Consider the following 27,698-nt stretch of genomic DNA (forward strand, 5'->3'; position numbering starts at 1 on the left):
TACTTCACATGTAAAGGGTTTGTTTTCCACTGATGTTCCTTGTAGATGCTGGGAAAGGAACGACAACCCCATTCCCAACTGGGTGATCAACGGCCCAATTGTAGTCTCCATTTTGGTAGGTTGATGTTTATTATCGCTTTCTTTTAATAACTAGTACATTTATGAGGCTAGATGTAAATGTACAACTTATTGGAGGTGTTGAAATGTTTCTCTTTTTTTTTTTTTTTTTCTGGAAATCTAAACATAAACAAAGTGAAAAATGTTTTTTTTTTTTTTTTGTGCTGCTTTCCAAGTATGAATTAAAGACAAATAAATTCTACTGATGGCTCCATCTTTTGTGGTCTTAATGAGCCTGAAAAAGCTGTCTAATTAGCATGCACCAGTGAGCTTTGCTCCAGCAGTAGCTGTGCTTTCAGGTTTGAGAAATCCTCGTCTGTGGACATTAAAATCACCGGACTTCCTGCTGGTTCTCCTCCTGTTGACCGGCATCCCACAGTCAGCTCTGTCAACCTTTAAAGGTCTCTGCAGGGAGAAGTTACTCTGAAGAAACGGAGCCATGCAGCCATTAAACATGCTGCAGCTGTGGGGACGGGGATGCAGTTTTATGCATTTTAAAATCCAGAAATTTTACTCAAGTAAGAGCAGAGATACTTCATAATAAAATTACTCAAGTTAAAGTAAAAAGAACAGCCAATAAAAATACTCCCAAAAGTACTTTTGTTTTCTTTTTCAAAAAGTTACTCAAGTAAATGTAACTGAGTAAAAGTAATAAATTACTCCCCAACTCTGCTTAAATCATACATTCAGAAACTTCACATTTCTGCTTTAGCTTGTCAGTTATTTCCTGATTTTGTTGTTCTGTCTCCAGGTCAACTTCATCCAGTTCATCAACATCATTCGGATCTTGGTTCAGAAGCTGCGATGTCCTGACATCGGCGGCAACGACCAATCACAGTACAGGTAACCCACACAGACATCCTGCTACCCAAACCTTGCTTTTATTTAGCATTTATGCTAATAATCGCTGATAGGAGCTGACAATATGTGTCAACACTTGTGTGTTTACACCTGCTCAGTCAGTCGGAGTAAATTCAGCTGAATGCTTCAAAATATATTTAGAAAAACAGATCAGCAGAGTTTGTGTTGTGCATTTTGTATTCTCCAGCTGTCAGAAATGCTGAGGGTTTCCTAACACTAACTGACCAAGGCAGCGTCTCATGATGCAGCCTTTAAAAAGAGGATGAAATCTCTGTTTTTGCTGTGTTGCATCTTTTTCTACCTTCTGATGAAGCCTCCCAACTAGAAACTATGTTTTGAAGCTTCAAGCATCTTTATCCTGAAATCTGAGCTTTGTTGAACTTATACAGTAATAAAAGGTAGAAGGAGAAAAGCTAGAAAAATCCAGTTTGTTCCACAGCTGACTTGATTATTATCCCTCATTTAGACCTGAAATTCTGACCAAACCTTGAAGAAACTTTATAAAATCTGTGAATGTGTTTTGTTCCTCTGAGATTTGGTTTTGAATCTTATTTGTTTCATGTTTTAAATACGTTTTTGTCTCGTTCTTCTTTGTGTTTATATGTAGTCAGCTATTTCCTTACGCTTTATTTGATATCTTATCATCTGTGTTTATTCTTGTTCTTTTCTCACTGAGCTGTTGCACATCAGCATAATCACTCACCTATTTTTATCACCTGTCCTGGATTAATACCTCTTACTTTCTCTTTAATAATTGTCAAATCTTGTGTTATTGTAGTATCATGTTGATCCTTTTTCCTATTTGAACATTATAAATTTATTTTTTACGATTAAATTCACATACATGATTCTGTCAGTCTCCTAAAAAATATATTTTTCATCAATATTAAGGATTTATTGACTTTAAAACAAATTCCTATATCTTGCTGGAAAGTTACTTGTAAATTAGTTTTATTTTATTTCAAGTGCAGGAAGGCCTTTGCACTAAAAACTAGACTAAAAAATGTGGTAATATTTTGTGTTTTGCAATGTATCTATTAAGATAATCTACGCAGTAAGTGGTCAGTTGATCAAACATTTATATTTTTGTAATTTTGGAGAAAGCCAGAGGAGTCATAAAGTTCATATAAGCACTGGGAATATGTAAACAAAACTAAAATCCCAGGCTGGGATTTGGACAAACTGTTAGATTTTAATGTTTTCTCTCCTTGTCGTCAGGCGGCTGGCCAAATCCACGCTCCTCCTCATTCCCCTGTTCGGGATCCACTACGTCGTCTTCATCGACGAATCCATCACTGAAGACTATAAGATATTTTTTGACCTGGCTCTCGGGTCCTTCCAGGTGTGCTTGCTACTTTCTTTGAATAATTATAATAATTAGGCATCTTTTGATTTTACTGAATGCAGTTGTTTTTCCAGGGTTTGGTTGTGGCCATCCTGTACTGTTTCCTGAACAGTGAGGTGAGTTCTAATAAATCACCAATAAAAGGCCGGAAATGTTTTAACCTTTTCACCCAAAAGTCGTTTTCTTGTTACAAACACTTTCAAGATTTTGACTTTAAACTATAAATGTTGATTTTGTTCTATCAGAATTTTTACTTCAATCTCAAAATTCTGACTTTTCTTCTCAAGTTTGACTTTTTTCTCAAAATGAGGACTTTTTTCCGAATTCTGATTTTAAACTCAGTATTCTGACTTTTTTCTCAGAAGATTAAAGTCCAAATTATTAGAAAAAGTCAGAATTCTCAGATTAAAGTCAGAATTACTGTTTTGTTTTATTTTTATTCAGTAGCCCCAATCCGTTCCTATATACTTGAGTAATTTTTACTACTTTTTGTTGAAGTAGTGATGCTCTGTTTTTTGGCTACTCCTCTGGTTTGGACCAGTTAAAGTCTCCAGCACCAAACAAGCAGCCATGTTGGAACATTGCAAGATTTAGAGCATTCAGTAGAAACATAATAACATTTTTGTGATAATTTGCAGCAGTTCTTGGGGTTTAAAACATGTTTCGCTCAGGTTCAGGGGGAGCTGAAGAGGAAGTGGCGCAGCATGTGTCTGAACTGCCACCTGAGCAGAGTTAGACACTTCAACAACAACTTCGCCTCCAGGAACGGGTCGGAGCAAACCATGCAGTTCCAGCGCAGCTCCAGAGCCCAGTCCATCCTGCAGTCCGAGACCACGGTTCTGTGAGTCCCGGCCGGGCGTTTCATGCAAAGCGACACGTAGCCCCGCGTTGACCTGGGTCAAACCGTTCCACAAATTCTCACTGAGAAAGAGCCGCGACCCGACAGGAAGGACACACAGGCGCAGAGTTACAGTTACTCAGTTACATTTACTTGAGTAACTTTTTTCACTAGAAGTACTTCTTAATACGCTGTAGATTTTACTTTTGCTTGATTTAAATGTTTTTTTTTGGAACATCGTTACTAAAAAGACAATAAAACTTCTGGATTTTCTTCCCACTGAAGGAAAACATGTTTTAACTAGAAATTGACCAGACACGCACCTGCAGTTTTTATTAAAGTTTCAAAAGATTTTTACAGAAAGAAACTGATTTGGAAACTTATTTTTTTGGATGATTTTTTTTTTTTCTTATATGAATTATCATTTTCATTCTTAAAACATGAAAATTTTCACTTAACTTTATATTTTGCTCTGTCTGATTATGTAATTTTTAATTTTTAAATGACTGATAATTTGATCCGTCACTTTTTACCAAATACGTTTTTTTTTTTTACTCTTGAGTAATTTCCTGGACGTCTACGTTTTGCTTTTACTTGAGTAAAATCTTTGGACAGATTTGGGCGAGACCTGCATTTATTTTTGCAAACTTTGGTTTCAGCTTCAGAAATATCTGCAGGAGTTTCCTCAGAGCTGTGAGAGTTTTACATTTCAACTGATTCTGCTGGAGGTTTAAAATGAATGTTTCTCATTAAATATATTTGAGGAGCTTTTTTGGTTTATCTTTTTGTCATCTTAATGTGCATGAAGCCATCAGTTTTGCTGTACAAAGTGGGTAATGATATAAATAAAAGGAAGACCAAAACTGTCTCAACATCACAAAACAAAAACAATCGTTATAGCAACGTCTGATGAAAACAAGATGGCAGCGTTAACGACTAGAGTGAATATCTTTTGTAAATCAGAGGCACCAAGCATAACATGACTCTTAGGAAATACTGTATATAAGCAGTGAATGTAGCTTTCAGTTAAAGGTGCCATGTTTGGCTAATGAGTCAGGAATCAAATAAACCGGTTGGTACTGTCCTTAAATTTTCTATTTGCTGCTTTTAAGAGGCTTTGTGGGTAAACTGCGTCATTTTTATGGAGTTATTAATCTCTTCTGTATCGATTTTTGCATGAGAGGTCCTCAGAGGTTACACTGCAAAAACATAAAACCTTACCAAGTTTGTTTTGTTTTTGTCTGTATTTCTAGTGCAAATATCTTGGTACCCTTGAAAAAGGACAAAACTAACGTACAAGAAACTGTTCAGCAAAATACAAGAGCTTGTTGTGAGTCAATAATTTCTTAATGATGAAAAGATTCTTGTTTCATCAGCTGATTATTTCACTTATAACAAGGAAAAAAATTTATTTTTCAAGTTAAACAAGCTGAAAGTTTACTTGTAAATTAGGTTAGTCTTATTTCAAGTGTACTGAGATATTTGCATTAGAAACCAAAAATACTTGGTAAGACTTTGTGTTTTTGCAGTGGAGTAGGGTGGCAGACCTGACTGATGCCGCCATTTTGTCCAAACTGGGCACCAGAACTCTCAGAACAAATAAATGTACTTCTGCTGAAGGCGATCGGGTCCTGCTCCGTGTTTACTTATGATGTGATCTAATGGTTTGACTTTAAAGAAGCTTTTATGATTCTGCATTTTAGAAATACAAATATTTTGAATTTGACTATTTAGAGTTTTATTGTTAGCCCAGCATAATTTTAACATTTAAAAAGAAAAAGTTAAAATATGGGAAAAATCGATTTTTTTGGATTCTGATCGCCCAAAGACATAGACAATTAGGAAGGATGATGTTTCAGCGTAAAGTGATCGATTTTATGCCCATATCTCAATTTATTATGCTATGAGGTTAACAATATTTGTATTAAATATCAACTGAAGGTGTGAATAGCTGCCTGCTGAAATGCTTTTGTGATGTTAATGAAATTGTGCTTAAATATGTGAGAATGAAATAATGCAATAATGCAAAAATGGTCATTTTATCCTTTTGAAACACTTGCAAAAAATGTCAAAATGCCTCAGAAACATCAGGAAATGTCGACTTTTAGAGGACAGGCAACAGAGGAAAATTCAGGTGTTTCCCATTTTTGTTAAAATCTTACAACGTAGCATTAATTTTAACGGAAAGATGAAGTGCATTTGTTTTTCTCTGAACACAGTATAACTGATCTTTTACTTGAGCAGGAAAATGAGTAGCATCTTTAAAAGTTTTGAATCGAACCTGATTTGGTAAACTGTCCTCCTGTTTGCGGCCATGAACCATGTTTGACCCAGGTCAGCTCTTCAGCTCAGGTTGTCTGAGCTTTTTCATGCTGCACTGATGATTTACAGTGCAGTTTGTACCAATTCAGAATCTGGAAAATGGTCTAATTTTAATGTACTTTTCTTAAGCTGCTTTTGTTAAAATGCTGTGCATGTTCTGAATGCTTTGCTAGCTGCTTTAATGGGTCTGAGCTTGTGTTCGCTGCTGCAGTAAAGCAGTGATAATGTTTTTAATTATAGAACGAGAGCTCATGAAAGCGTGTAATAATTGATATTTAGCACAGTGCTCACAGTTAAACTGCAGATTTTTCACAGTGTTTTGGTTTTTGCTCAGAGAAGAGATGAACGTGAGATATTTTCTAAAAACTACATGAGAGAAATTCAACTAAAACTCTTCAAAAAGAGTTTAATGTGAATCTAGATTGTTTTAATGTTGTTTATCTTTCTGTAGATATTTATTCACACTCACTGCCCGTCTGAAAAGGATTTTTGTCTCATTTTCTTGTTATGAAGAGAAATATTGGAAAGCAAACATTCACATTTCTTTAAACAACAACATTTTGAAACTACAACAGTAAGTTATTAACAGTAAACTTCTTTAACAATTGAAAACATTGGTGCATAAACAACAATTAAATAACATTATTTCCATCCAGCAGGTTGTTTTGTTCTTCTTGTCTCAGGAAATTAATTTATCAGAACATCTTTTTGCTGATTTATATCTGTGTTATTAACTGTAACATAAATATCTCCACTGAGAGTCTTAAGTTTCCCATTTATTTTCATATTGGCGTTTCAACAAAAATCTCAATTTAACAAATTATTCTGAGACCGTTTTGTGATTCAAATGACTGATTTGGCCTGAAAAAGCAAATATTTCTTCTGACAGACTTATTATTTTCACTCATTCACTTTTAACTTCACTTATTTCTTTAAAGTGTCAAAGTTTCACAGTTCTTAAATGACAGTCATACAATTTCTCTCCAGTGTTTAGTATTTTAAAGCAACACATTTTTCTTTGTAACCTGATTTGAGGACATTAAAATTAAACAACCCAGAATTATTCATACTCTTGGCAGGTTTAGATATTAATCTAAATCTGATATGTAGATCTGACAATTGATGTTAATAGTCCAAAGAACAAAGATACCGTAATATATGATATAATGCTCAGTGGAAACTATTTTGCACTACAACAGAAGCTACGGTAATATCTGCAGTCTCACTGCAGAAACACAAAATATTACCGTTTATTTTTACTAAACTAACTTATGAGTAACTTTTCAGCAAGATACAAGAGCTGGTTTTAACTAAATATTTTTTATTATTATTTTGATGCTTCCATTATAACATTTTTCCATTGTTATGAGGGAAATAATCTGCCAATGGAACCTGCACTTCTTTTAAAGTTCAAACCTGATTTTGACAGGGTTTGGTATAATTTTGGGTTTAATTGTGTAAATCTTGAAATGTACCTGAAATTTATTGGTAACAGAAACTCTTCAAAGCTCATAATTGAGGCGGATAAATGTTTATCAAATGCTTTTAATATTAACCGCCTTCTTTCTTTGCTTTTACTGAATTATCGTTTTAGTGTATTGCTAAATATTCTGTTGTATATTTATTTTCAAAGAAAATAGATCAGCTTTTGCTATGAATATTAAATATTGCTTTACATTGTTGCTATAAAATAAACAAAAACTGACACTTGGCTTAAGGCATACAGAGAGACAACCAGCTTTCTGGTAATAATTTCACATTATTGTTGTGTGCTAAATGTCTTAAGTGAGTGCCAATAATTTTTGTTAGTGCTCTTTTTGTATTTAGTACTTTATTAGACACAAAAACCATTTATAATAAGTCGGTCCAAGATATCAATGTGCCTTAAAGACGTCACAGTAGTGAAATCTCAAACTGATCCCAGCTGGATCGCAAAAATGTTGAGCGTAAATCTTTTGCCCTAAAATTGTTAAAAAAGTAGATTTTATAAATGCAACTTAATTTTTTTCTATGTAGCTATAAATATCAACAGAGAATGTTTTACTTTCTAGATTCAGCCACATTTACCATGACAATAACTAGTAGCCAAGTATAGCACCTGGTGGAACCCCAAATAACTTACATAACAGATTAACTTCAACTGTTAATATTCAGTAATTATGTAATTTTACTTTTTCAAGTGTTTTTGCTCAGGCTTTTACATAAAAAACATAACAAGGCACCACATGTGTAAAAACATTTTGCGTTTGCACAGATTTAAGGAAACAGAAAAACATCAACTCGTTCTGACATGAAGCTGTATGCCTTAAAAAAAGTGTTACCAAAAATCTCACATTTCACTTAGTTTTCACTTTGTGTTTCTTCTGCTCAACCACAAGTTCTTAAACACACTGCCATGTAGAACGCACTGTTTTCTCAATGTTAATATATAATGTATATTATTGATCAGTGGCTCCACTTTGAACCATTGTACTTGTATTGACACACAATGAATGTCATGCTAGATATGATAACGGTTGTCTTTCTAAGCAATGTACTGTGTGAATGTAGCTTTTTGATGTTTTTTGGGTTATTTTGGAAATTTGAACTCAAGAAGTAGATTATTATTTGTCTATTGGAGATGGTGTTTATATTAATTTCTTGACTTTGTATTATCCAAATTAAAGAATCGCATTTCAACAACTTTATCCGTGTGAGAGAATAACTCATAATTTACAGATTTTGACATTTCTGCAGTTTGGTGAAGATAACTCTGTTTCCCATAATTCTGAATATTATGGTTGTATAAATGTTAAATCTGTGTAGATAACACATGACACCAAATCCTTATTAACTGCATATGCATTAAAGCAATATAAAGCTCGTTTTGGTATAAAAATGATTTATCCGCCCCACTTCCAATGTAGCCCTGAGCAACCACCCTCATATCAGAAACCTTCACTGATAACTAAGAATTCACTGAGCACAAATAAACAATATCAGTGGGAAATTAGATGCACCTCTTGACACTTTAATTACTCGACTTCTGCACTGAATTATACAAATGTCAGCTCTTTATTTTTTCTTCTGAAGTAAAACTCAACTCTGCATCTCGTCATGCTAAACCTTCAGGCGATGACTCACTTATTTAAAATCCATTACACTATAAATACAGCAAACAGTTTATTAATAAAGTGAGATGAAGTGGTGATGAAACGCCCTTGAGGCAGGTTTTAATAAAGAGCAGTGTTACACAGTAACTATAAAGCCAAATAAACCATATTACATATTTCTGCCTTTTTCTCGTCATTGAAACCAACTTTAGTTATCCATCCCAAACTTTACAACATAAAATTCCCTAAAATCATTTTTTCTGAGATTCTCCACAGCAGAGTTGGAGATATTTGCTGGTTCCTAATTTTCGCTCCATTTTCTCCGTCTTCCACCTCTCCGGTGTCCTTCGTTTGCGCTCGCTCCTGCATCCTCACAGCCGGGCCTGGCGGCGGCGCGCTGGATGCTCAGTCATCTCCGGGACAACGGCCGCCCTGATTGGACCTGACAGAGACACTGGAGGCAAAGACGCTGCTAATTGGGAAGGAGAGGAAGTGCTGGAGCGCGGCGTTCACGTTAAGGCGATGACTGAACTTTTGGCTTTGCGTCACTGGTTGTTCATGAACGGCAGAATCGTCCAAACCCAGTCTTTACCCGAAATTACTTGGAGAAAACAAAACGCCGTCGTTTGAATATTAAGAATAAAAACAGGAAAAATAATTTTTATGTCACATTTAGATTTTTTTTCACTAAAGTATTTCTTTTAGTCAGGATGATACGATGTGAGTAAAAATGAATTATTATTAATTGAAGGAATAACATATGGAGGAGTGCTAGGGCCTTGGAAGAAAAAACAATTATTTTACAAGAATAAAGTTATAAAATTGCAATTACCTTGTAATATAACTTTATTCTCATGTTCTGACTTTATTCTAGTATATTTTATACTTTATTCTCATACAGTTTAGTCTTGAATTATTAATTTATTCTCAAAGTATTATGATTTTATTCTCATTAGTTCTACTTTATTCTCATATTATTTTGCTGTAAATGATTTATTTAATGATGCATTCAGAAGAGTTCGACAATTGTCTACTTAAACAAAACTACAACAAAGTAGCAATTAATATAACTGATTAATTTTAAGAACTTCAACTTTAAGTGGAAACTATTGATTTGATTATGTTTGTGTGAAGCAATTAAAAACCAATTAGTTCCCAATGGGTAGAATTGATTGATTATTAAATATAGTTGATCTGACTGATAAACTGAATTTAAAGTACTTCCTTGTTGCCTCTGTTTGAATGAGACATAAATCTGGGCTGCTCTGTTCACCTAAAGGTTCTGATGATGGTGAAATAAATAAACATCATTTCTGAGTCGACGTTCATCATAAATCACCTTCAGATCTGTTGGTGTCTGCAGGAATGAGCTGCTGCATGCGCATAAATAACCATGACAAATACAAGAACACCGAGACGTTTTCAGAGAGATTTCTGCTTCGTTTTTCAGAAAATGTATTTATTTTCAGAATAAATCAGACGGGTTTACTGGGTCTGATGGTTCCTAAGTTTGCAGTGATTTGTGAGCAGAATTCTTCATTTATCTGCACTTTTAATCGTTCTGATCGATTTAATTGTTGGTGCTTTAAGCTTTTACTCCACTACGTTTACACAATGTGTTGCATTAAATGTCACACTGCTTTTTTTCCGTTAGTTTGAAAGGAATCAGTGACTTATTTGAGTTTACCAGTTCAAAAAGTGACTGTTTTTCTAAATGGTGTCAGGAAATTAAAATGTTGTTCACTATTGATCCATAAAAAGTTTGAATACAGAGTATTTTTATTGCAATTAATGACAAACTGGAGTTGAAATGTCTCACTTAAAAAACAAAATCTTATAAAGTATTTTTGTTTAGTTTCTGTATTGATTTATTAAACTTGAAGTAAGACAAAAATAACTTACAAGTACCTTTTCAGTAAGACATAGGAGTTTGTTGTCAGTAAATAATTTCTTAAAATTGACAAAAAATACTAGTTCCAGTGACAGATTATTTCAAGTATAACAAGATCTTCTGTCCATGTTTTAGTGAAATAATCTGGCAATGAAACCAGAACTTTTTCATTAATATTAAGAAATTATTTATTTTAAACAAGCTTCTATATCTTGCTGAAAAGTTACTTATAAGTTTTTTCATTTTAAGTGTATGAACAAATTTGCACTAGAAACCAAAAATACTTTGTAAGGTTTTGTTTTTGCTAAATCTTAATGAATAAAAGAAAAATATTCATACAGTGAGCACATGTGAAGTCTTTACTTTTGCTTAAGTTAATGTGGTTCTTTCACTTTTACTAGAGTACATTTTTTTGTACTTTTACTTAAATGTGTCACAACGTAAACGTGATGTCAGTGAGATTCCAGTTGTTACTTCATTCACATAATGTTAAATTCATTGACTGAGAAGTTCGAGGCGACTCCTTAGGGTTTGGTAAGACGGACATCCTGTCCTGGGTGTTCTGCGGTTAGACATTCCCTGAGTTCAAAGGTCACCAGCGTCAACACCCAGAGGGGTTGAGCTGTCAGTCCTGTTCAGCCGTCTGAACCTGCAGCCATCAGTCTGTCGCAGGCGGTCAGCGCCGACGCGCTACCTAGTCACCTTGGAGAGGGCTGAGAATGAAATCAATTCAAATGAGAGTCAAATTTAATTCCTCTCAGCTCTCGTTGACCTTAAGTCTGCCAACAAAAGTGCAACTTCCTTCCTTTTCTCCGTCCTCAGCCTTTTTAGAGTGAATCAAATTTAAATCGAGCTCGATAGATTTACTGCTCCGCTAGCTGAATGATGCCGATGCTGCTCAACAGAAAATAAACCTTTGGAATAGTTTAAGTTACAAACAGAGATTACATACTGTAAGTGCATAATTAATCATTTAGACTCAATTTTAGAGCTAAAAGGACGGTTACCATGGAAATATTATGTCTTTACCACAAAGCTGAGTCTGAGCTATGTTTAGTTAGCTTCGCTAGTTGGCTTACCGTGAGTTCAAACTGCAAAAAACAAAATCTTACCAACTATTTTTGATTGGTTTCTATTGCAAATATCTTAGTACACTTGAAAAAAGACAAGTAAATGTTCAGCAAAATATAGGAGCTTATTTTAAGAAAATAATTACTAAATATTGATGAAAATGTACTAGTGGCACTGAAGATTACTTCACCAATAGCAAGACATTTTTCCCTTGTTATAAGTGAAATAATTATAGGAATAAGTACTTTTTTGTCATTAAGAAATTATTTACTTAAACAAGTTCCTATGTCTTGCTGACTAGTTACTACTTTGTTAATTTTGTTTTATTTAAAGTTTACGAAAATATTTGCACTAGAAACTAATCCAAAATACTTTTGTTTTTGCAGTGCATGTATTTTAATTTCCAAACTTGTAAGGATCAATCAACATTATTGAGAAGTTTTTGCCAATTTCATTTTACATTTTTGCAAGTCCAGCTCACAACTTTTCATTTAAAAGTTACAATGTGTGTTGAAAGTTAGATAAGCTTCACTGCATTTTGAGACTCCCTTAAAATTAGATATGCGACATTTAAAAGTTGATATTATTTCTGAAAGTTGTCATTTAACTTCTGGAGGGCAGAAACAGCATCAAACTTTGTTATATCTAGTTATTAAATTCTCATTGTGATGGCGGAGAAGTCCCTAAATGTTGAGCTCGCAGTCGCCGTCGTCCTCAGGATATCGCTGCTGCTTCTCGCCGTCGCTGTCACACATTAAATCATCTCTTCTTCTCCTGATCAACCCCAAAGCAGATCCGTGTCAGGAAGCTTAAAAACAAAACAGAATCAGCTCTCTGTCGAATTCTGTGTCTCATAAGTCCTTTATTTTCACAGAAATAATAAACTTTCCTTCTTATTTTCGGTTCCTTCAGGATTAATTTAGGAAAAGAAGCCATCAGTGGCCCTCTGAGGCGTTTTGTGCGACACTTTTTCATCTTTTAGAGTAAGATTTATTACAGTGAAGTCCTTAAAAATATGAGGTACAAAGATACAGATTCCCATTTATTAATGATCTTTCTGCATTTATGCAGCTTTGGAGTAACTAGAACTACAAACATCGACCTACTTTTACTCAAACTCAAAGCATTCAAATAAGAAAATGATCAACCCCAAAAATGAAGAAATCTTATAACACAATCGTTTTATAAGATTGTATCTACAATCATTTAAAATTTGACCTTAGTTTATTATTGAGCAGATAACTTTTAAAAACTCACGAAAAGTTTGGTTTAAATTTTTTTTGTTTTTTTTGCTGCCCTGGAGTTATTTCAATTTAACATTTTGTCAGTGTATTTGTGGCTCTGCTGTTTGTCGGGATGACTTGTTGTCTGATATATTTATTGACCCATTTAGCTTTGTGAAGAAGCAGATCAGAATTTGCAGTTTGTGAATAACTGAAGGTATCTGGGCCGAGTCGTCCCGCTTTGCTTTGCAGACATTTCATTACTGACCTAAAGTTTTAATAGCAGCACCATGAAGAAAATGGTAAATTAACAGTCCAACCTGGAGTCCCTCCCCGGAGCTTTTCCAAAAATAAAATCTGATTCTTTTCATCTCTTCTTGTCTCCTGGAGCTGCAACATTTCCTATATATGTCACATTCAGTGTTCAGTAATAAGGCGACTCTTTTGCCTTCAAGTCATCTGAACTGTTGGGCTTTAAAAACTGGGACATAAAGTGATGATATCACCTAATATCTATAATATTATGAAACGACTGCACTTATACAGCAGCTGACATTTCACCTTCACTAATATTCTATTAAGTAATTAGTATTATTTTATAGTTTTTTGTTTTAAGATTGCACCTTTTCCAATAACTGCTTAAACTTTATTATTCTATGTACCGCAAAAAATGTTAAACATTTTAATCAGACACATTTTCAATAAGAGAGATATTATGATCTTATATTTGCTTATTTTGCTCAGTTCAAGTTCAAGAAGAGACAACAGGTGAAACAGAAAATATATAAATACTTTGAATTAACCAAATTCTGAAGAGAAACTTTGGTGGGAAGCCTAAAGAACTATTGATACAACTATTAATCAACTTAAAAATCCAATTTATAAGTTTAAAAAATAAATAAAACAGTAAATCGGTAAATTATTTCCTGCTACTAGTTTTCATATGCTGCTTCCTGTCTGCTGGTGAACCTTCATGTAATGTCTAAACATAAACAGTCGAAGGTTTGCAGGTCAAAAAGCAGAAACTCATGGTGAGCTGGAGCCAACGATGCGTCGCAGCAATCTCTCTTTTGTTTGAAGCTCGACTCCGTCTCTGTCGTCACTTTATTCACGTTTACTGATCAGGTCTCAGTGCAGCGTAAACAAACTGGGACCTTTTAGGTCGCTGACCTCGTCCACCATGATCTGGGAACCGGACCCGTTTGGTAATTAAAGGGTGCAGGTCAGGAACAGCGGCTCTTTGTGTGACCTGCTGATGGGAAGATTGTGCGGCTATGTTGGAGGGTCACAAAGCTAAACTAAACTACAAGTTCACTGTAAGAGGATAAAAATAATATCCAGTAGTTTACCTTCAGTTTAATCAGGTGTGACTTTGATTTGGCCTTTTGAAGAGTTTAATAATTTTACATCATTTTCTTACAAGTCAAGTTTGTTTGTTTTGCACATTTCAGCAACAATATATTAAATAACACCTTCCTAAATTAATGGCCTCAGTCATTTTTTATCAGAAGTGATTTTTTTTTTCTTTTTGCCTAAATCATCTTTTTACAAAAAAACATGACTTAGGTCATTATTTTAGGAAAGTGACTATAAAATATAAATCCATGTTTTTAATCTTTGAATGTTGTATCTGAAACAAAATAGAAACGGGATGTTTTCTGTAAAGAGTATTACAGAATGTAAGGACACGTAATAAAGAAAATGTATTTTTCTTACTTCTTGAATAAAAAATCAACTAGAAAAACTGAGATGTTTAATTTCTATGTTGCTCTTTCGCCACCTGGTGGCTTCACGGTGAATAACAACCTTTTCTCAACTTGTTTCCGTCTCTTTCATGAGAGACTGAGACCTTGCAGAAACAAAAGAATTGCTTAGATGTGCAGTTGCATCAATAATGAAACATTTTAATAAAAAGTAGAACTGTGTCAAGAAAAGCGAGACTGGTTTGGTCTCAAATCTATCCACACAATGCAGGTAAAGAATTATTACAGCCACACGAACCTGAATGCAACAGAAATACCAACTAAGAAAGGAAACAATAACTGAGGGGAGCTGCCAGTAAACAAATAAAAAATCTCACACAAGAGTAAATGAACTCATGCTGCATCTCACACACTTTATGTGTGTTATCACTCTGATCAGTGACTCAGGTTGAGGTCAAACAATAAAACAGTCAGGTGTGTTTACAGGTAAACCAATAGGCTTTGAGAGTAAATAGGTTACTAAATATTTATGCAAATGTCACCAAAAATGTGTAAGTTTTGTGTCTGAAGCTTTAAAAGGATTCAGAATGGCTGACATTAAATCACACCTTTCTTACCAAAATATTTTATTTTCTCTAAACACCAGAATAATTTGATATTTATTATAACTTTCTTGCAGTCACTACATTTATTTGGTAGAAGAGACTTTCTGACTCTTGGTTTGCTGGGATTTTGGCTGATTCCTCCTGGAAAAAACAGGAGAAACAGAGTAAAGTTTGTCGTCTATTATGGAGAATCATGATCACTTTAAAAACGGATGAATTCGATACCAAAAGACAAACCTGACATGTGGAGGTCATAACTTTCCTCCGGGTTGATTTCTTCAGATTTGTCCATGATGTCACATGAGAGGCAGTTTGTTTGTCTTTAATACGTCAATATCTTGGATAAAATGCTTTCCAAAAGTTTAAGTAAATAGAAATTATTTTGATCATCCTAACTAATCTTATTTAATGTCAGATAGAGAGAGAAAAAAGTCATCTACCTTTTTGTACAGTGCTTGGAAGCATCTGATTTAACTGTATATTATATAACAGAGTGGATACTCAACAGGTAAAAAGTTTAGAGGGATTTAAAGATGCTGACGATGTTTAAAGGAGTTCCAGCTTAAGTCCAAAGGTTTAAAAATGCCAGGAGTTTCTCAACTTAAGATAACATGTTTGGTTTCACTTTTAGTTACACACTGATTACACAACTCCTTTATTTTATTCTGATATTACATCTAAATGCTTATCAGATTGAAGGTTAAAACTGAATATTATAATATTCCTTAAAGATTGGCTGCTTTACACTCCATGACAAACTATTAATATTTAATTTGATTGTAATGGACTAATGTTTGGAGTTCAAGAAGAACTCTTGGTGGAGTTTGGGGAACATTTCATTTCGGCTATTTTATGGTTTGTGACAGAATTTTCCAAAAATCTAAATTTCTTTGAAATTTAAAACATGATAAAAACAATTTACTGGACAAATTGAGGTTGTCATGCAGAATCATGTTAATGATTAACAGACGTTTCATTGTATGAGGCGATAAAGGTTAAACTCCGATGGGTGCAACCTCTAAAGCCTTGATAACTCAGCAGCTCTCATATTTCTTTAACTCCTCCCCTTCATGCCTGAGATCTAAAAGTACAAGAGATTTTCAGATAGTCACTATAACTGAGAGACCAAATGGAGCAGAAAGAAGATCAGCTGGGCAGAGAAAGCTTCTCCTGTTCGATCTGTCTGGATCTATTCAGGGATCCAGTGATTATTCCCTGTGGACACAGCTACTGTATGAACTGTATTAAAAATCTCTGGGACCAAGAGGATCAGAGAGGAATCCACAGCTGCCCTCAGTGCAGGAAGACCTTCACACCGAGACCTGATCTTGGGAAGAACATCTTGTTAGCAGCTTTAGTGGAGCAGCTGAAGAAGACTGGACTCCAAGCTGCTGCTGATCACCGTTATACTGGACCTGAAGATGTGGCCTGTGATTTCTGTACTGGAAGAAAACTGAAAGCCATCAAGTCCTGTTTAGTCTGTCTGGCCTCTTACTGTGAGAAACACCTTCAGCCTCATTATGATTCAGCTACTTTTAAGAAACACAAGCTGGTGGAGCCGTCCAAGAACCTCCAGGAGAACATCTGCTCTAAGCATGATGAGGTGATGAAGATGTTCTGCCGCACTGATCAGAAGTGTATTTGTTATCTCTGCTCTGTGGATGAACATAAAGGTCATGACACAGTGTCAGCTGCAGCAGAAAGGACTGAGAGGCAGAGAGAGCTGGAGGAGAGACGAGGAAACATCCAGCAGAGAATCCAGGACAGAGAGAAAGATGTGAAGCTGCTTCAACAGGAGGTGGAGGCCATCAATCACTCTGCTGATAAAACAGTGGAGGACAGTGAGAAGATCTTCACTGAGCTGATCCGTCTCCTCCAGAAAAGAAACTCTGATGTGAAGCAGCAGATCAGATCCCAGCAGGAAACTGAAGTGAGTCGAGTCAAAGATGTTCAGGAGAAGCTGGAGCAGGAGATCACTGAGCTGAAGAGGAAAGACGCTGAGCTGGAGCAGCTCTCACACACAGAGGATCACAACCAGTTTCTCCTCAACTATCCCTCACTGGCAGCACTCAGTGAGTCTACACACTCATCCAGCATCAACATCCGTCCTCTGAGACACTTTGAGGACGTGACAGCAGCTGTGTCAGAGCTCAGAGAGAAACTACAGGACATCCTGAGAGACTCATGGACAAACATCTCACTGATGGTCACTGGGGTGGGTGTTTTACTGCCAGAACCAGAACCAAAGAGCAGAGATGATTTCTTAAAATATTCACGTGAAATCACACTGGATTCAAACACAGCACAAAGATACCTGATTCTATCAGAAAACAACAGGAAGGCAACCGTGGTGGATCAACCTCAGTCTTATTCCAGTCACCCAGACAGATTCACTGATTACTGTCAGGTTCTGAGTAGAGAGACTCTGACTGGACGTTGTTACTGGGAGGTGGAGTGGAGCGAGACACATGTTTACATAGCAGTCTCATACCAGAACATCATCAGAGCAGGCAAGGGGTGTGAGTGTAATTTTGCACGTAATGACAGATCTTGGGCCTTAGATTGTTCTCAAAATGGTTTTACCTTTTGGCACAACAACATCTCAACCTCCATCTCAGGTCCAGTTTCCTCCAGAGTCGGAGTGTACCTGGATCACAGAGCAGGTATTCTGTCCTTCTACAGCGTCTCTAAATCCATGACTCTGATCCACAGAGTCCAGACCAGATTCACTGAGCCGCTGCTGGCTGGCTTTAGGTTTTATTACAGTGGACACAGAGCAGAGTTCTGCAAGCTTAGAAAGAATGAACTCTAGGTTCAGACTCTTGTCTTGAATTTCTATTCTCTGACTTTTTTATTCATTCTTGGTGTAGTATCTCTTACCTGTGACCTTTTTCACTGAAATAGTTTATCATCATTATAAGTAGTTGAAGAAGTGAAACCAGCTCTGTCCTGTTTTGATCAAATTCGAGATGCTGTTGCTGCTCAGCTGCTCATTCTGCTGTTTGTGGGCTTAATGTTGGCGCACAAGACGTAACCGACAGAACCCGGTTAAAGGATTTTCAAAATAAAAGATCCTCTAGACTCAACACATAAAACGGAAGTATTTAATTATTTCTTGGGCGGCTCAGTACCAATTGGTCCACGGACCGGTATCAGTCCACGGCCCGGGGGTGGGGACCACTTCTTTAAACTATTTGTCCTTTCAGACTGTAAGTCTGACATTCCCCCTTTTTCTTCCTGCTTTCATGCAGTACCAGTCATTCCACATTCAACCTTTTCCTAGAAGTGACAGCTGGGGTAGTAAATACGTAGGTGCCAGACCTGACAGACAACATTCTTTAATAAACAAAAGCTTAGAATATATTCTCACAAGGTGAAACTCACAGTCAGTTTGACTGGAGAAATGGAGCAACGTCTTATGGACCAGGAGACATTCTCTTGTTCGATCTGCCTGGATCTATTGAGTAATCCAGTGACTACTTCCTGTGGACACAGCTACTGTTTCACCTGCATTAAGACTCACTGGGATCAAGAGGATCAGAGAGGAATCCACAGCTGCCCTCAGTGCAGAAGGACTTTTAAACCAAGACCTGACCTGTGTAAAAACACCATCCTGTCAGCTTTAGTGGAGCAACTAAAGAAGACTGGACCCCAAGCTGCTCCTGCTGATCACCGTTATACTGGACATGAAGATGTGGCCTGTGATTTCTGCACTGGGAGAAAACTGAAAGCCATCAAGTCCTGTTTAGTCTGTCTGGCCTCTTACTGTGAGAAACACCTTCAGCCTCATTATGATGTGGCTCCTTTAAAGAAACACAAGCTGGTGGAGCCGTCCAAGAACCTCCAGGAGAACATCTGCTCTAAGCATGGTGAGGTGATGAAGATGTTCTGCCGCACTGATCAGAAGCGTATCTGTAGTCTCTGTTTACTAGATGAACATAAAGGCCACAACATAATTTCAGCTGCAGCAGAAAGGACTGAGAGGCAGAGAGAGCTGGAGGAGAGACGAGGAAACATCCAGCAGAGAATCCAGGACAGAGAGAAAGATGTGAAGCTGCTTCAACAGGAGGTGGAGGCCATCAATCACTCTGCTGATAAAACAGTGGAGGACAGTGAGAAGATCTTCACTGAGCTGATCCGTCTCCTCCAGAAAAGAAGATCTGATGTGAAGCAGCAGATCAGATCCCAGCAGGAAACTGAAGTGAGTCGAGTCAAAGATGTTCAGGAGAAGCTGGAGCAGGAGATCACTGAGCTGAAGAGGAAACATGCTGAGCTGGAGCAGCTCTCACACACAGAGGATCACAACCAGTTTCTCCTCAACTACCCCTCACTGCCAGCACTCAGTGAGTCTACACACTCATCCAGCATCAACATCCGTCCTCTGAGACACTTTGAGGACGTGACAGCAGCTGTGTCAGAGCTCAGAGAGAAACTACAGGACGTCCTGAGAGACTCATGGATAAACATCTCACTGATGGTCACTGAGGTGGATGTTCTACTGTCAGAACCAGAACCAAAGAGCAGAGCTGAATTCCTAAAATATTCACATGAAATCACTCTGGACCCAAACACAGCACATATACAACTGTTACTATCAGAGGGAAGTAGAAAGGCAACAGTGATGGATGAACATCAGTCTTATTTTAGTCACCTTAACAGATTCAGTGAATATACTCAGGTTCTGAGTAGAGAGAGTCTGACTGGACGTTGTTACTGGGAGGTGGAGAGAAGAGGGAGAGTTTATGTAGCAGTTGCATACAACAATATTAGCAGAGAAGGAGATGACAGTATATTTGGATGTAATGACAAATCTTGGGCATTAGACTGTTACCAAAACAATATCTTCTGGTATAACAACATCTCAACCTCCGTCTCAGGTCCAGTTTCCTCCAGAGTGGGAGTTTACCTGGATCACAGAGCAGGTATTCTGTCCTTCTACAGCGTCTCTGAAACCATGACTCTGATCCACAGAGTCCAGACCACATTCACTCAGCCGCTACACGCTGGAGTTTGCATTAGCTGTAAAACTGGAGATTCTGCAGAGTTCTGTAAACTTAAATAAACAAAATTCAGTTAAAGTTCAATTGGTTATTTTTCTTTTTTGCAAGCTTTTATTTAAAACCATTAATTTATGTCTAGACCTAAAAAAGATAATCTTCAAAAATGTTCACTACTTTCTTTTCACCACAGCTTTTTCTGATTTGTTGCTTTTAATAGGAAGACTTTTAAATGAAATGTAAAATTATTCCTGAGGTTGTTAATGTGAAACCATTTTGTTTTTTGTCATGTTCTTGTTCGCGTACCGAGACGCATGAGACAACAGATATCATCTCTTTGTGAACTTGAGCTGATTTAATGTCTTGTTGATTCACTTTCAGTTCTGTTGGGAATGATTGTAAAGTTTGAATCCAAATCTATTTTAATGTTGTCTCTCATTATAATGTCTGTTTTTACCTTCCTGTTCTGATCTGTCTTAATGATTCTCTAGTGGCTACACTGCCACCTACTGGAAGATTGTGTTGTTGCATCACATGTTCATCACTTTCTGAATGAATAGAATCAAATTATTCATATGTTGTTTTTTAATAGTTTGTGGTAAATAATAAAAATTATTTTTTTCAAGTACTTTTACTGTTTCCACATTTTCTACTCATCTCTATTTTCTAAAATATAATTTTTTCAGCAAACTATCACTTAGATTTTAAACTAAACTTTAATGTTCTAAGAGAGTCTTTACAAACATATTCCTAAACAGAACATGGATTTTATTATAATGTTTTAAACAAAGACAAAAGACAAGTAATCCTGACCTTGAAGGGGATATGAGGTTTAAGGAAGAGGGGTTTTATTTAATTAATTTCAGTTAGAAAATACTGACACTCAGCAGCAACACTGATCTGCACAGAGGAGGAAGTAAAAAGGCGGTACAGTCAGATGTTTATGCTACTTTTACAATGGAAGCAGACAAAATATACTAAACTGAACCGATCCATGACTTAACACTCAGTGGAAACAAGGCATTGCAAGCAAGATTGTTAAATCTACTGCTCAAAAAGTGTAAAAAAGGTGGAGCTGTAGCACCTGTGTTCCAGTCAGACCGCATTTTAATTTGATGACAATATAAAAAAATTGTATTTAATTGGACCACTCCTGCCACCTGGAATAAATCCAAACAGTAAACACTTCAGTCAAAGCAGCAGCAAACAGGACACACTCCAAACACACATGCAAGACCATAGTTTTTAATTATCTAACTAGTTAAAGTGCTAAACACCAGATACAGTTCAGCATAATTGCATTTATAAAGCATTTGAATGTTGATCGGTAGAGGACCCGAGCTCAGAGGATAAGAACCACCCGTGGTGGGTGAGAAGGGAATAAAAATATATATATATAATACAGAGGAAAAAAAGAAACAATTACTTATCAATTGGTTTGTAATTACTCTAAGAAGTACTTCTATAATCTGTTTAATGCCATGATGAGATGCAAATGTCTGTATTAAAGTTTTATCTCTGTTTAGATTTATTTCAAAATAAGGCAAAAGTGTAAGGAAGATTGGATGACTAATAAAAAAATATATTTTAAGCTAAAATTATCAAGTCTGATAGATGCACAAAATAACTCAGTTATGGTTTTCAGCCCCGTGTTTAGTACAGGAATAAAACCTCTTAGCTGCAGCATGACTTTCAGATTGTTGTCAGATGGGAATCTCAAAGTGATAAAAAAAAGTTCAGTTTTATCAGTTTGATCCACAGAATACAATTAACAATCTGCTAAAATTACCTGACCTCCTCTGAACAACACTAAATCTTAGCTAAATTAATATAGAAAATTTGTCATACATTTACTGATGCTCTGAAAAAGTGGTAATATTGCCCATTTACATTAACACCTCAACTTAAAAATGATTAAATAGTTGATAAAGCAGTCAATAACAAATCTGTGAAGTTTATAAGCCATTAATAAAACACAAGGTATATAATTTAAGAGCTTAGAAAAAATGCTAAAAGAGATCAGAGCGAAAGAGTGGAAATAAACAAATAATAGCGAGTTATTGGGCAAAGTTTGAGATGACTGCAATCTCCAACTTTACCACTAGATGTCAGAAACAGCTACAATGTTTCTTTAGTGCAATAGTAGAACTATGATATCACAATCTGCATCATCAGACATTTGTTATATTCTCTGTTCTTTGGTCCAGTTTCTAAACAAAGGTAATTTTTTTATGATTATCTGACATGAAATCAGACTGAGTGTTTCCTTTTTTTAGTTTGCAAAACTAAAAAAAAATGCAAGAATAACTCAAGAATAAAAAGTAAGAATTACCTAAGTGTCAGAAATATTTGAGATTATGTTCTTTTTTAAGTCATAAATTAACATAAGACCACGATGTTTGAAGCAATTGGGACGATGTTTGAAGCAATTGGGAAAATCCAAATGTTATGGCTACTCTTGCATCCTAATTAGGTTCAAATATCCAAACACCAGAGTAGTTTTTTGGGAGGAGGTTTTCGAGTCACTCAAAATAAAAAGCACTCGCGGAGAGTTTTCTGGTTTCAAAAAGTGTGTTTTCTTTACTTATAAAAATAACAGAAATATTCTCCGAGTTGGCTTTAAATATAAACGTTAATTTGTGGTTTCATTCCTCAGTCCTTCACCAAACAGTCAGATCAACCACAGCAGCTGCTTCTGCTTGTTAATCACAGCAGGAGGCTGACTGACAAGGAGGAGGGTCTAAGCACAAAAATAAAATACATAACAATAGATCTACCATTCACATAATCTTGGATCTGTAACATTAATAGTTTAGTAAAAAATAAATTAATCTAATTCTTAATAGGCTCCGAAACCAATGATGTTCTTTCTGAGGACATGTTGGCCTTTGAGAGTCTTCTTAATCTGCATTTATTTATTTATGAGCAAATTTAAACATCTTATTGTTTAGCCTTTATAATATGGACACATTCTCTAATGTTTGTGATTTTCAGCTCGTTGTGTGGTTTGGTTTGATTCTGTTAGATGTTTTTTTAATTAGATTTCTACTCAAAAGCAAATCATGTTTCATGTTCAGTTTTAAAATGTTTCCTTGACATCCCGCTCTGTTCCCATGAGGAAGACGAGTTCTCCCAGTTCATCCTGTTTTTGTCTCGTTTTCATGCGATCAAAGTCAAGCATGAGAAATGGCCGTGGCACAGATGTTCCACTACCAGGTAATTTGCACATCTGGGCAAAAACTAGTTTTGTTTCTGAAGAACTGAAACTGTCTCCAGAAACAAACCTTGTATTTTTATTACTTACTTACTTCTATAAAGCTTTAATATGTTTATATGCACCTATCACCTCCTCAGTGCTTCCTCTTTTTTGTGACCCTTGCTGTGTTAATTTGCTTATCTTTCATGTGATCAACGTCAAACACAAGAAACGGGTGTGATTTGCAAACCTGGGCAAAAACTAGTTTTGTTTCTGAGGAACTGAAACTGTCTCCAGAAACAAACCTTTTATTTTTATTGCTTTTATGAAGTGGATTGCTGGACCACATTTTCTTTTCTTTTTATTTGTAAAATTTAGACAAAATTCACAAGTTTGCAGAAAAACACATTTCAGACGGTTTAAATATTTATATTCACCTCTGCACTGTCCTCTTTTTCAGGGCCGTGCAGAGACCGTTGGAGGGGCGGGGGCCCAAAGTTAAAAAGGGGCACATAGAGCAAAATCTTAAAACACCATACAACAACGTGGCATATTAATCTCTACTCTAATATTTTATAGGATAACACTGTATTATTGTCATCATGTGGGGACACTGCGAAGCAAATTTAGTCTATGTTTTCCCCGATAGGTATAATGCTGCTGCTGACAGAGCTGGAGGGCTGTGTTGATCTGAGTAGTTGTTAAAAAGATCATATGAGAGAAAGTCGCTGGTTATAAAGTATGTTATGAAATAAGCAAATTTCTTCTATTTTACTAAATAAACCCTAATAATATTAACATTCATATTAGCAACTTGTGTTAACATGGCATCTACAACTTGATGCTGTCTGTAATCTTTGTGTTTGAGCTCAGTTTGTTCACACATACAGTACAGACCGAAGGTTTGGACACACCTTTTAATTCAATGAGTTCCTTTATTTTCATGACTATTGACATTGTAGGTTCACACTGAAGGCATCAAAACTATGAATAACATGTGGAAATATGCACTAAACAAAAAAGTGTAAAACAACTGAAAATAGCCCTTATATTCTAGTTTCTTCAGAGTAGCAACCTTTTGCTGTGATTACTGCTTTGCACACACTCTGCATTTTCTTGATGAGCTTCAAGAGGTCGTCACCTGAAATGGTTTTCACTTCATAGCTGTGCCCTGTCAGGTTAATAAGTGGGATTTCTTGCCTTATAAATAGTCATGAAAATAAAGAAAACCCATTGAATTAGAGGATGTGTCCAAACTTTTGGTCTGTACTGTATATACAGTAAATAATAGCCAGTAATCAGTGTTTGCCAATTAACCTGGGCTCCCTTTCACAGACTTCACTAAATCTATATTTAAATACTTAGTGATGCTGAAGGGGGGCCTCTAAATCAGATTCTGCCTAAGGCTCTATGTTACCTTGGGCTTCATGGAGTGGATTATTTTCCGATTGGTTCTCTTCATTCAGCAGGCTGACCTGTTATGCTGATTAATGTGTTTACAGGTTCACTCTGCAGCCACTGCTAAAACCTGCCTGACTGAAAAGGCAGAAGGTAGGTAGAAAAGGCATTGATATGATGTAGTTTGAGGTGTCGTGGCAACGCAGAACAAGAGGGTGCAGCGCGCCATGGGCTTTGGCATGGAGCTGTGTGGACGGTCCACAGGCCCACTAACAGAGCGGCCCACCGGGGAATCCCTCGTTATTCCAGTCCGCGCCTGCTTTTGGGACATCTTGTGTTACGGCTACTCTTGCATGATAACAAGTTTCCAAAATCAAAAGGTACCAGAGTCGTTTCTAGGAGGAGGTTTTCAACTCATCCAAAACAAAAAGCACTAGCGGAGAGTTTTCTGGTTGCAAAATGTGAGCTTTCTTTACGTACAAAATGAACAGAAACACTCTCCGAGTTCACTTTCAAAAAATGTAAAAATAAACTTTATTTGGTGGTAGAAAAACTATTTCACTCCTCAATCTTAAACCAAACAGTCAGATCAACCACAGCAGCTGCTTCTGCTTGTTAATCACAGCAGGAGGCTGACTGACCGGGAGGAGGGTCTAAGCAAAACCAATAAATAAACAAATAACAACAGATCTACCATTCACATAACTTTAGACCCCTAACCCTAACAGTAATATATTAGCAAAAAATAACAAATAAATTACTCTAATTCTTAATAGGCTCCAACATCTTGATTTATTTAATTGTGGCATGTTTGACTTTATGCTACAGTCCAAATTGTTGGTACAGTATGTTTATGTGATATGGGCCGAATCTTTCTGTAGCAGTTGAGGTTCTGCAGTAACTTTGATTCACAGCCACTCACCTCCAGCCCAGATCCCATCAGCAACCTTGTAAATCCGCCTGTTAAGGTGAGAGCGAACAGTGAGCAGGTGGTACCGGGGCTTTGAGGTCGCTTCACAGTGACAGTCACAGGAGGGGTTTTTTCTGCTATGACAATTACAAAAATAAATAAATGCAATATTTCTACCTTTAAGATTAAACCTATGGTTTTATTCACAAACAAGTGTAAAGAAAAAAAAAAAATCAATTTTTGCCCATAATCTGTTAGAGAGCGCAGATCCGACCCACCAATGGGCCTTAACAACATGGAGGCAGAGGAACTAACAATCCGTTTAGTCATTGTTAGACCGCGGGCAGCCAGACTGATTTATTTTGCTAATATTGTTATTGTTAGCTAAACTATACTACTGTTGAGGGGCACAAGCAAGCCTCCTGATGCACAAATAAATGAATGTAAATTTTTTTTTTTAAAAACTGAAAAAAAAACTCAAAAAAAGGGGATTCGGGGCATCAAGGATAAAAGGAGCTCAAGCCTCCTCTATCTCATCCCCCTTGCACATGCCTGCTCTTTTTTCTGACTTCCTATAACTTTACTGTCATGAAACAGTGTGGTGTTGAGGTGGTGAGGCAGACGCTGTAGACCCAGGTAAGATGAATAGTGATTTTAATAGTGCAACACACAGTGTCAGCAACGGGCAGCACGGCCGAGCGGAAGCCAGGGCTCGACGCCGGTAGCAACCGTTAACAAGACTGGAACACGAAAGACTGAGTGCACATTAGACAAGGACCCGACAAAGAACAGACACACAGGTGACACTAAATACACTGGGGGTAATCAGGGAATGAGAAACACCTGGGAACTAATCAAGGGGAGAACAGGACAACACGGAGACACCGAGACACAGAAAACTCGAAATTAACACACAAAAAACACAGAACACGACATTTACTCTGTAAACATATTTCTTTGTTCCCTTCCCCTCCTGTTCAGCAGGTTTAAAATGTCTGTAACTAGCGTGTAGTTAAATGTACAAAGTGAGGTTTTCATTATTTTGTCACAAATGTAAAAAATTGAGTGAAACTTAAACTAGTTTCTGTTTTAGGAAGTGAAAGCACAACTCATCCAGCCATCCATTGACTAGACTTGCTTTTCCCTGCAGGGTCTGATGCCAGCAGTCATTGGGCAAGAGGTACGATTTTCCATCCTGTCGTCCAATGAGAGGTCAGGAGATTAATTGCGCAGGTTGCCAGTTAATCTAAGAACAACCTAGAGAAACCCACAGCAAACAACCAAGCAAACACACAAACACACGCACACAGACCTTGAAGGACAATTCCAAGGAACAGTTTTAGTAACAGTAATATTTTTTTGGCTGTGGGAAGTACGCGGCACAAGTCCATGCATGCATAGAGACAATGCTGAAACTGATTGAAAGATTCCAGGGCGGGATTCAAACCATGTTGCACCAACATGACAGAACCATGCACTGCACCACTGTTCATCCAGTGGTGATGAACAGAACCATCCTCTAGCTGGCTTCTTAAGGATGTGAAGTGAATGACGTGAGAATCAACACAGAAAAATATGGAAATAAAGAGAAAGAACTAAAGGTAAACAAATGAGAAACCAAATGTACTGGAGCTCTGCTTGAGTTGCTAGGTAACGGGGATGTGCTTTGCTTGGGTTGCTTGGTAATGGGGCTGGGCTTCACTGAGGTTGCTAGGTAACAGTGCAGCGCCTCCTGATTTGTGACGTTACATTCTGTAGGTTTCAAATTCAAATAACTTTAAATGTCTCCGAGGGGCATTTTCAATTTTTGAAACACCAAAAGCTTGTTGTGTGGTTGGATTTTATTACTTTTTTTTGTTATTATTATTATTAGATTTCTATTCAAATCAGCTCATGTGTCATTTTTGGTTTTCAAAATGTTGCTTTGACATCCTCTTTCTGTTCCCATGAGGCAGATGAGCTCTCTTATCTCATCCCTTCAGGATTCATATCCTGTGTTTATCTCTTTTTCAAACAGGAGAAGTGGGCGTGATTTGCACACCTGGACATAAACAAGTTTCGTTTCTGATTAACTGAACTGTTCCTAGAAACAAACCTTGCATAAATATTGCCTTCATGAAGTGAACTGA

At 36.6% G+C, this 27,698-nt stretch overlaps 3 protein-coding genes and 1 long non-coding RNA gene across 6 annotated transcripts in view; 3 read left to right on the forward strand and 1 right to left on the reverse strand.

The window, feature by feature from the left end:
* The window catches only part of vipr2 (vasoactive intestinal peptide receptor 2), a 45,791-nt gene extending 42,367 nt beyond the window's left edge, over positions 1–3,424 (forward strand). For both annotated transcript variants that reach the window (XM_028021632.1, XM_028021631.1), the window contains exons 9-13: positions 46–115; positions 869–960; positions 2,197–2,320; positions 2,398–2,439; positions 2,995–3,424. In XM_028021632.1, coding sequence (XP_027877433.1) covers positions 46–115; positions 869–960; positions 2,197–2,320; positions 2,398–2,439; positions 2,995–3,168 — 502 coding nt within the window. In that variant the 3' untranslated portion in view covers positions 3,169–3,424. The remainder of the gene's footprint in view (positions 1–45; positions 116–868; positions 961–2,196; positions 2,321–2,397; positions 2,440–2,994) is intronic.
* LOC114147089 (uncharacterized) lies at positions 504–3,765 on the reverse strand. Its single transcript, XR_003596022.1, has 3 exons — positions 3,756–3,765; positions 2,578–2,583; positions 504–724 (listed from the first exon to the last, which is right to left on the reverse strand). It is a non-coding gene; the product is annotated as an uncharacterized LOC114147089 (long non-coding RNA).
* On the forward strand, positions 3,702–18,261 carry LOC114147086 (tripartite motif-containing protein 16-like). Of its 2 annotated transcripts, none has more exons than XM_028021627.1 (2): positions 3,702–4,495; positions 16,191–18,261. In XM_028021627.1, the coding sequence occupies exons 1-2, from the start codon at positions 4,338–4,340 to the stop codon at positions 17,878–17,880; spliced, it is 1,848 nt and encodes a 615-aa protein (XP_027877428.1). In that variant the 5' UTR covers positions 3,702–4,337; the 3' UTR covers positions 17,881–18,261. The 2 variants fall into 2 exon arrangements, with proteins under 2 accessions (XP_027877428.1, XP_027877429.1); XM_028021628.1 differs by lacking the exon at positions 3,702–4,495 and adding an exon at positions 12,206–12,226 and having other exon boundaries at positions 16,219–18,261.
* Positions 18,262–18,380: 119 nt separating this feature from the next.
* LOC114147087 (tripartite motif-containing protein 16-like) lies at positions 18,381–20,693 on the forward strand. The gene has a single exon (XM_028021629.1). It carries the CDS (start codon positions 18,472–18,474, stop codon positions 20,128–20,130), a length of 1,659 nt encoding a protein of 552 aa, XP_027877430.1. The 5' UTR covers positions 18,381–18,471; the 3' UTR covers positions 20,131–20,693.
* Positions 20,694–27,698: the final 7,005 nt, after the last annotated feature.

This window comes from Xiphophorus couchianus, chromosome 6, assembly GCF_001444195.1.
Source record: "Xiphophorus couchianus chromosome 6, X_couchianus-1.0, whole genome shotgun sequence".
In the NCBI taxonomy this organism is placed as follows: domain Eukaryota; kingdom Metazoa; phylum Chordata; class Actinopteri; order Cyprinodontiformes; family Poeciliidae; genus Xiphophorus; species Xiphophorus couchianus.

What these genes read in the sequence shown, in the direction of transcription:
- LOC114147086 (XM_028021627.1), top strand. Translation starts at nt 4,338, where the DNA reads ATGAGAGGTCCTCAGAGGTTACACTGCAAAAACATAAAACCTTACCAA. An exon ending in AATACAAGAGCTTGTTGTGA is followed by an intron (nt 4,496 to 16,190) that starts GTCAATAATTTC and finishes ACTATAACTGAG; the next exon opens with AGACCAAATGGAGCAGAAAG.
- LOC114147087 (XM_028021629.1), top strand. Translation starts at nt 18,472, where the DNA reads ATGGAGCAACGTCTTATGGACCAGGAGACATTCTCTTGTTCGATCTGC.